Here is a 10,000-nt window from a genome sequence, read left to right as displayed (position 1 = left end):
TGATCGAAGTTAGTAAACCACTTTGCCTCCATGTTTCCTTCATGAATAGCTACTGTTGATCAGGACCTTGTCATTTTGTATTTAATCCCAAAGACTATTTAATGTAAGTAAAGCTAAAATCATCTTTAGATGAGAGCCAAAGAGAGCCAAAGCTAAAAGTCAAACACAGAACAAACAAAGAGTGACCTGCATGAGGTCCTAACAAATATTGATGTTGCACTTGTGTTTGTGCAGGTGCTGCATAGATTTCTTTATGTGCCGAGACCAGTCCGAGCTCGGTAACCGAGATAACTATTGAGTGTAAATGGAACGCAAACTAAACTGAACCGAGCCAGACACAACCGGTTTTTCAGTAGCCCGGTTCTCTAATAACAAAGAGCGCATGAGAAGACCGCGTCATCTCCTTACAGTCAGCTGACATTTCATACGTTCATAAAAATACTTGCTTCCCTACCGTGACACACGATTTCCAGTTATGATTCTGCTTAGCAGTGTGATGAAGCTCAGAGTCTGTCGTTGTTTCCTGCGTCTGTAAATCCTTATTAAACGTGTCTTATCCACTTCCGAAAAGCGGACTCTGTCAAGTAAATCCACCAAAAGTTGCCGTCTTCACCTAACTCTCCGCAAACAACGACGTATCACCAACCATTTTTATTTCTCAAAATGCCCAAACCGGGTGAAGTGAAATGCTATGGCTCTGGACGGGGTATGAAGTGTCTAATTTGCATTTAAAGAGACAGCACCAAAAGAGTTGCTCTCAGACGCACCTCAGGACAGGAGTAAATAGAGGGAACCTGGGGGTAAACTAATGAGGAATTCTGACCAAAACATTGTAGTTCAACGTTGTATAGACCACAACTGAATGATTTCAATGTGAAAAGGAAGAACTGAAAATCATCATATCCTGCCATTAAAGATAGGAGCTGGGGCTTGAATGAGATGAGATTTAGGAGTGCCAATGTGCCGTACTTGCAACTTGTCCCTATTTGCTATTTGCTCCACCTCCACTTGTGTCCCATCACCACGGAGACCAATAATACTCTGTCATCTGGGTGTGCATCTTGGGTGTAAAATAAGGCTGCGCTGTTTAAGGGCAGGAAAAAGCCGCAGCCAAGGTCACCAATGGTGGCCGCATGGCATCGAAAATCTAATCTGCACATGCGTCCCATCTGTAGGACCACTCCTCCAGTGCTTTCGTTCCCAGGGATTCCAAGTAGGATCCTCCATGTTTTTGGACTAGAATTATTTTAAATATGGAGAGACAAAATAAATAACTTAAACAGAGTTTAATAGAGTTATTGCTAAAACACAGCCGAGCTTTAAATGTAACTAAAAATATTAAAGGACCATGCCTTAGCAATCAAAGCTGGAAGTTTTAGCCTTGTTTAGCATGGTTCGTCTTAAATCCCACAGGAATGAGTTCCAGCCACAGAGTGACATGCAGGCATGGTAGATGGTAAGGCTGCTTCTAACATATGATTTTATCTTCCCTCTTTGCAGGTTCAAGCTTTTTTATGCCTTTTCATTGTACATTACAAACAAGATTCTATAAAAAAAACAAAAAAAAAACAAATTTACTGTCAAATTAGGTTTTGCAGAACATTTTTGAACACAATTAGAGGCTCAGTTTCCCACATTAGACTGATAACAGGAAGAGAATATGGATCAGAGCAACAATTTGCCTATATTAAAGGCCTTTAGTTTACCGCTAGCCACCTGTTTCAATGTTTCATGTATTTTGACCAAAGACTAAGATGAAAATTGTTAAATAGTTGGTGCAACTTTTCACTTTGAAACACAGGGACCCAAACATTTACCTGAGGTTGCCAAGAGGGGGAAGGGAAATACATTTTTTGAGGTCCCGTTCTGTTTATAGCAAGGGTGCCCAACCTTTTTGGCCCACGTGCCAAAAAGTTTGGAAAAAAGTCAAAAGCTCTCAAGGGCCAAAAAATGTATTGAAAAAATAACCAAAATTATGTTGTATTTCTTTAACTTGCTATACAAAAAATATGATCATTTTTGATAATTTGAGAAAAAAAATCTGTAAGAAAGGGATGTGTAAATCATTGTAGATACAGAGATCATTTGCCTTATTAAAAGATGATCATCCAGTTTGCAAATTATTTTGGGCTTGATTGAAAAAAATGAACTCTTTTTCATCTAGAAATATGAGAACAGGATTTGGGTCAATAACTCTTTGAAAACACCAAATAGATTTTAATTCACCATAGTTTGCAATTAAGTAAAAGTCCTTGGATAGACATTGTCCTATTTACAATGAGAATGTAAAAAAGTGTGGTTAATAAAAGTTTTGAAATGCTTCATATTCAATTAAATTTTTATTTATATAGCACCAATTCATGAAGCATGACAAATGCCAAAATGTTCTTAAAATGCTGTTGGGGGGGCTGCACAAAATCAGTACAGGGACGGTAAATGGTCCCCAGGCTGCACTTTGGACATGCCTGTTTCAGAGAAATCGTTATTACTTTAATTGATAATTATTTTTACCGTTGCATGCTATTAAACAAACAGCATAGTTGAGTCCTCCAAAGCAGCAGTGCTATTTACAGAATATGAAAAAGTCTGTTCTATATGACTACAAATCTAACAGAATTAGGCTAAGAATGATTATTATCGTTGGTCATTTATTGTAATACAACTGAATAACATCATTTGTAAACTAATTTACTGGATAACATGGCCATTAGTTGGGGCAATTAGGAGCACTCTGCTGCTTTTTCCAGCACTGTGTCATCTTGCCTCTTCCTCTTTACTGTTGTTTTTGAGGATGGCATGAAGAATTGTTTACTGCAAGTATACTCGCAGCATGCTTATTGTATCTAAGCTAAAACTGAACACTTTAAATAAATAAATGTCTCTGTGTTTTATCAATCCCTTAGGGAGCAGCGTGCAGCCATGCTGAGCGGTACATGGGGAGCAATCTTTGGTCAAAGGTCTTGCTCAGGTACCCATAGTGACAGACTGAAGCCGAGGAGTGCTGGCTCTGCACTGACTGGTTTGGGTATATTCACACTATTCTGTTATATTCCCAAAACAATGTTGACAGTGAAACTTTTTGCCATTTTTTCAACAAAACAAACAAGCAAGCAAACTAAGAAATCATGTTTCAGTGGATAGTAATAAAGATAGTAGTAATAGATAGTAATAAAATTCCTCCATACCTTGCTGTGCCAGCAAGGTTTTCTCCTCTGGAGAATTCAGACATAAACTATTAAAAATGTGTTTGTAACCTACTTATCTTTGTCCCAAACTCATAAGAATTTTAGTTATGTGTTCTTCACTCTGGGACACCGCATGCAGTTCAGAAATTACAAATAAACTGTGAGCACAAATTTATTAATTTGAATTCCGACCTTTTGATTGGTTTCTATTATTTGTGCGACATTGGAAAATGTATTCGCTCTGTATTTGAACACTTAATGTAAGAGTTTTCCTTGAGGCAGTCTAAATATTTCAAGCTTTCAAGCCTCCAAGTACAAGTAAAATAAGATGCTTCTGCATTAGCTGAATGTCCTCCATGTAAACTGAATAGAGAGAGACCTGTAGCAAACCTGTTGACATTGACAGAGATGATGCTTTTCACAGGTGTGCTCTTGGGACCAGGAGCAGGACGAAACACTGGCTCTTGATTGGCCGGTTTGGAGCGGCGAATGACATATGGATCAGCAGAATGTGAAGGATATGCATTAAATGTACCAGCTTTCATTCCTCCAATCTAAGGCAGGAAACAGACATAAGAACAGACATACCAATAAATGTATAAAGCATTATATATGATTTCTAAAGTTTCTCTTTACTCATCATTGAGCCAAGTTACCCGTTTGCTGGGAGAGGAGGGCTTGAAAGGAACCATGGGAACATTCTTTTGGAGTTGGAGGGGCTTTTGTGCAGGTGGGAGTGTCTTGTGGCTGCGATAAGGATTGCCTTGGAAATAATCCTGTGGGTGAAGACTGATTCTGAAGGGTCCATCTTTTAGTTTGGAGCGATGGATTGCTCCCTCCCTCTGCATAAAAACAGATTTCAAAATATGTTAAATTCAAAGAAAACAGAGCAAAACATTGATGCAGATTGTACTAATTCATGTCCTACATGCTGTGCCTTGCAAACGTTTTCACATTTTGTGATGTTCTAATCACAAACCTCATTGTGTTTTATTTGGATTTGAGCAGTTCCCGTGTGTATCCCAACATCTCCTAGCTATAGCAATAAGGCTGATTGTGAATGCTAAATGTTGAACACATGAGCGTCGCTATGGGCTTGGGCGGGCCATGACCCAGCCACTTTTTTTCCAGGACCCACCCAATCAAATGGCTCTCCTACAACAAACAAACCAAAAAAGTACATATTTTCTTTTTTCTGGGGGTGTCACCTAAAGTTATAAAATACAATAAAATGAAACAATAAAATTAAATGCTTCAGCAAGCCTCATGTTCTAGCTTTCAGTAAACTGGCGGCGTACGGAGAAAGTCATGTGCCTAAGAGCTGCAGCTGTGTTAAACCAAATGCAAGGAGATGCTGGAAACATGATATTTGTTGAGAAGCATGTGAAGGTGGTGTCATATATTTTCACGATGTGTGTCAAATTGGACATTTCTGTAAGGGGGCACCAAGAAACAGAAGAGGGCAGCGCGAAAGGGGCAGGCGTTGTAGGGCTGTTGTGTCGCCTTGCACTTGAATTCAGGTGCACTTACTCAATTTAGTCACACAGTAACGTGGGTGCATACTTTTAAGAGGCATTTTTAGGGACTTGTAACATTGGGGGCTTTCAGTAACGGAGCCCTCATTCTTCCTCCTACAGTCTGTACTTATGCATTTTCCCAAGTATGTTTATCCCTAGCACACAGCGCAGTACCGAAAAAAAAACATTACGCCCACCTCTCCTCCTCAACCTGGTATCATTGACAATAAATTCTGCTGAGACTGGAAAATTGGTTTCCAAATACTGTTTTTTTTTCTACAGCCATTTAAGAAACCATTATGCACACAGATTAGTGCTGCACCTACACTTATAGAATTTGGGGTTATAATAAATAAAAGTGTGATTTTCTGTAGGCTCAGCCCTTTAAGACTGGTGCTAATGGCTTAAGACAGTCTTGTTGAGTCTGCTCGGACCACAAACATAACGCATGTGCTCAGAGAACAACTTTAAACTCAGCCTTCGGCATACTTATGCACAAAGAGGCATCCCGAGCAATAGAGGACAAGAAATGTCTGGTCAGGGCGGAGGCTGAGATGACCAACCTGCTGCTGTGAAATGCGGCGACAAAGATTATGAACGTTAACAGTCTAGAAGAGCAGGAGCAGAACAGAGGAGAAAATAGCAGCAGCTGGATGATTCACAATGATGCAGCGTAACAACTTTGATGCTTCAAATGCTGCAGCTGACAGGAAAATGTCTGAGCACAGAGAGGCTTGATGAAACTCAAAGTGACAAATGATGTTATAGAGCTACACTGATAAACAATGTTCCCCCTAATATTTCATGTGTCTGAGCATTCATTGGACCTCTGTGAGCAACATCACACGTGCACACTGAGGCTACACCAGTATTGTGCCTGTTCAAAACCTGAGATTGTAACAAGTTACATAGCTTACTAAAATAATCAAATTACAGTAATAACTTCTTGGTTGAAAAATGGCTATTGGGATTTCAGATAAGCAGATCCCTAAAAACACGGCCACACAAACAGCTGACATGCAGCAACCTGCCCAACTATAGGGCACCTGCCCCACCCATCAATCAGTGGTGCTCTCTGATCAGTACGTGGAGCACACAGAGTGGAACCGTGAAACCATTTTACCAGAATTGCAAAATGGTACAAAATAACTTGGTTTATTTTTATTTTGTTTATAGTTCAGCTTGGATTTTATTTGCTAAAGCAACACTGGAGTGGTTTAAAGAGAAACTTTCAATTGTGTTGTATGGGCCAAGTCAAAGTCCAGAACTCAATTCAATTGAGAATCTTTGGTTAGACTTGAAGATCACTGTTCCCAAGTGAAAACCATCAGACATGAAGGAGCTGGAGCAGTTTAGCCCTGAGGAATGGGCAGAGGTCCCAGAGGCCAGATGTGGTGAGCATGACACTAAGACATGACACATACTCAAAGATACTGATACTAGATGTATTCTGAACAGACAATTACTAATATTGCTATTAAAGTGCTTAACATTTGCTTCTAATTTACATTTTCACAGTTTTACACAGTTTTACAAAGGGGAATGCAACATGTTTGACATGTTAGCTCATTTAGCCAAATGTCAATCTCAATCTAACAAATAATAAGCTCAATATTTACCTTAAGGAGTTCTTTGGCTCTGTCGTATGGGTCGGAAACATACAGGTCAGTTTTAGACAGTGTGATATTGGGATAGCTGGGAAACGAAAACAAACACACAAACTTTGGAAGACCTTCAAAAACCCTGGAGAACTGTTGCTCTAAACACTTGTAAACATTTCATCACTTATTCATATTGTGATTCGTATATCGTTTTGCGTTTCTTACTAGAAACCGTCCTAAATTACAGGGACTTTATTGCAATTAATCTTCACAGTTAAGCTCTGTAACAATGATTCTGCTTCTACGTCATTGACCCACAGAGGGGGTAAGAGGCGGTCTCAGTTCTTAGGAACTACTTTTGCTTGCCATGAACCTGTAACCACTGCCTTTCTTGGGTGGTGAAGTGACAATATTGCGTCCAGGTGAGCGGTGAGCTTTCTTGGGGATTGACAGTGGACTTGTGGCTTTAATAGGTCCAGACAAGGTGCCGTAGTAACTACCAGAACCACAGCTGCAGGCAGAAAGAAATCATGAGGCAAATATCAGTTAAGATTTCATCTGCTTTTCACAGCATTTGCACTAGGATGCATTGCTTTTTGTCTCTTCCTATAATATTTTTTTTCCAAAAGTATTGGTATTCTCACGGCTTCTTGGTCCCACTACAGGGCAGGAAGGCTTTGCCCACGTTCCTCTTGGCCTGCTGCATCCTGTTTCTCCGAGCCAGTCTCAGGGGTTCACTCAGGGCTTCTTTCTCAAAAATCCTTTTAAAGGACTTGTCGAAAAAGCCACTTTGCAGAGCACACAGTTGTTTAGTGACACCCGCTTGCATCTGGCAGCCTTGATATGCTGACTCATTGAATGAACCTGGATTGAAAATGGAAACATCACAGGCATGGACTTTAAATCACACGACATTTTATTTGAAAATGTTGCTAACCCACCAAATTCCAACAAATTCACACATATCTCACCACAGGGATTCTAATGAAGTGGCTTGGATCTCCTGTAATCTTGTTGTTTCTCCTTTAATCAATGAATTGTCTGCCAGAGAAAACTTTTAAATTCTTTGTAAAAGCTTAACCTGAACTTTTAGCAGATTAACAATGTTAATTATGTTTATTCTGAATTAAATTATTGTGTTACATTATTTTAGGTGCTAGTGTCTGAGTTTTAATACAATAAATATTCCCCTGAATAGTCCCACAGAGGGACAGTTCTGATTCTGTCTGTTTCCCTGATAATCTGATTTATCCTACCCTTTTTGTTACTAAGCCAATCTGACTTATGTGTAGTTTATTTTCAGTTTGCCATTAGTTGGGTTTTTAACTATTTCTGAGTTTTTGACACTGACTTCCAGTTTTTGGCTTTATGGCCATTTTTGGTTTCTGCCTGTTTTATCTTCTGTTAATAAATCGCCTTTAACTCCAACCTCTGCTAGTCTGGCTGGAAACTGGGTCCACCTGTCCCGTTCATGAAAATAAGAACCATTCAGGTTTGGACTGAAGAGTACTGCTGGCCTTACAGGACTGTTTTGAACACACAGACTGCGGGGTGTTTAAAGAAGGTGCTGATCTGGAGGAATACACGGTGCTGCTGTCCTATATTCACTTTTGCACTGATGGTGTCTTACCCATAAAGACAATGAAAATCTTTCATAACCAGATAGTCCATCCATGGTTTCACATGGGTATAAGCAGCACATTGAGGACCACTTCAACAGCAACAATCCACTTAACATGTGGAGAGGCATCAGGACCATCCCAGATTATAGGCACAGTGATCAGCAGCCCAGCAACGACCTGGCTCTCCCTGACACTTTCAACAGCTTGTTTGCACGTTTTGACTCTCAACACAACAGAAGGTCTGAACATCTTCAACAGGGGATGCTGTCTCACTAAGACTGGCTGTTAGCCCGGTCTAGAGCAGGCTTAGTTGCACAGAATAAACCACCATGGTAACTTGCTACTGTAGTGCTACTGCTCCTGTGAAACTGACCCAAGGCTTAATTCAGCCAGGATATCTGGAAACTTCTAGCTTAATCCTCTATCTTGGTGTTTTCAAATATCCCTAGATTCTTGATGCGATTCAGAATTATTTACACTTTTTCTCACATGCTAATGTCTATTTTCACAGTATAAGCATCTCAGGGAGTGCGTAACATTTAAATCACATCTGATACTAAGGACTATTTGCAGACTTTTAGCCTCTCAGGAGGTGTTGGTACATTCAACTTGAACATTATGTCTTGATTTTGTCTGTGCGTTATGTGTGAATTCTGAACTGGTGTCTCATAAAAAATTCATTATATTTACATAATGACAATAAAGACTCTTGATTTTTGATTAGGATAATTGCAAGGAGACCATCCAACTTTAAAGACTTGGAGCTAATTGCCAAGGACAAAATGTCAAAATACCAAAAGAAACACGCATAAAGCTGCTGAACAGTTATAAGATGGGTTTCATTACTGTAATGCTGAATAAAGAAGATTGAGAATGATATGCCATTTTCAACATAAAATTTTGAATTCATTTGTAGATAAAATAGATCAATTATCACAGTTTTAAAAATGGTTTTCTTTTATATTATACAACTGCTTTTGTGAGATGCTTTTCTTATTTCTTATTATCAAAACAAAGTTGTAAAATGAAAACTATCTTAACTCCAAATATGCCAGGGGTATGAATAGCCTTGGGCTTAACTGCCTTTGCTGGGGTTTAAAATAAACTCAGAACGTTTAACATGTAATAACATAGTTCATGCCATGTGTTTAATAATTTTCTTCTTCAATGCAAAGTGATATTTCATCCAGTATTACTTTATTTTTAAAAGTTGTAATAAATCAATAATGGATGTTGATATAAACTCCTTTCTCTAGCCCAATACTGCAGTTGTCTGTTACTTCCACGATCTAAGCTGTGAGATGATTTAAAGGTGCTGTCTACCTAATAAAACAGGTCAATAAAGTCTGTCATCCTTACGGCTGTTGGTTGGAGTGTACTTGTCTCCCACAGAGATGTAGCTCATCTCCATAAAAACACCCAAACGCTCCATATCACTCTTTCCATGAGCCGACGGCATCCTTGTTCTCTGTAAACACCAGCAAACACTTTACTTACACAATTATTGCGTGTAAAACATAGAATGTACGGTCTCAAAGATACAGATCTAAATTTACCTGCGGATGTAGTAACTCAATCCCTTTACTGGGGTACTAAACCAGGTTCTGTATACTGTATCTGTGTACACAGGCTGGTTGTCATGGAGAGCAGACTAGGTAATCCCAAATAATGGTTCCTTTCAAAATAAAAGCATAAAATCTGATTGAATGGAGAAATAAATAACTTAAACTAAATAACAGATGTTTTGGTAAAGAATTATGATTTATTGTTTTTTTAATCCATTTAGGAATAACCTGTGCAACCTAATAAAACAGAGTTGCTTGAAACTTCCTGTTGTAGGAATTAAAGGAGGGATGTTTGACTATTGTGTGAGTCCTGCTGAATGTTGAAGACAGCATTGCATGTTTATCAGTATCAAGCTATACCAAGGTTTTAAAAAGGTTTCACACCTCCTCTAAAGTTTTAAAAAGATAAAGACCAACATTCTTTAATTGAGATTCTCTACCTGTAAAAGGTCTACCTGTAGCTACTTACCAATGGTCAGCTGGCTGAAAGAGGGCTCCTGTGTTTTTTTT

At 39.0% G+C, this 10,000-nt stretch overlaps 1 protein-coding gene across 1 annotated transcript in view; it reads right to left on the bottom strand.

Annotated features, from left to right (window-relative positions):
* Positions 1-9,871, bottom strand: part of LOC118559393 (UPF0602 protein C4orf47 homolog) — a 10,558-nt gene extending 687 nt beyond the window's left edge. The window contains exons 1-7 of the mRNA XM_036130116.1: positions 9,482-9,871; positions 9,285-9,393; positions 6,948-7,167; positions 6,677-6,814; positions 6,322-6,397; positions 3,842-4,027; positions 3,576-3,739 (exon numbers count right to left, since the gene is read on the bottom strand). Coding sequence (XP_035986009.1) covers positions 3,576-3,739; positions 3,842-4,027; positions 6,322-6,397; positions 6,677-6,814; positions 6,948-7,167; positions 9,285-9,384 — 884 coding nt within the window. The 5' untranslated portion in view covers positions 9,385-9,393; positions 9,482-9,871. The remainder of the gene's footprint in view (positions 1-3,575; positions 3,740-3,841; positions 4,028-6,321; positions 6,398-6,676; positions 6,815-6,947; positions 7,168-9,284; positions 9,394-9,481) is intronic.
* Between the last annotated feature and the right edge of the window lie 129 nt (positions 9,872-10,000).

The sequence above is a fragment of the Fundulus heteroclitus genome, unplaced genomic scaffold (genome assembly GCF_011125445.2).
Source record: "Fundulus heteroclitus isolate FHET01 unplaced genomic scaffold, MU-UCD_Fhet_4.1 scaffold_28, whole genome shotgun sequence".
Classification (NCBI taxonomy): domain Eukaryota; kingdom Metazoa; phylum Chordata; class Actinopteri; order Cyprinodontiformes; family Fundulidae; genus Fundulus; species Fundulus heteroclitus.
The sequence above is the reverse complement of the archived record's forward strand: the minus strand, read 5'-3'. Positions and strand labels throughout refer to the sequence as shown.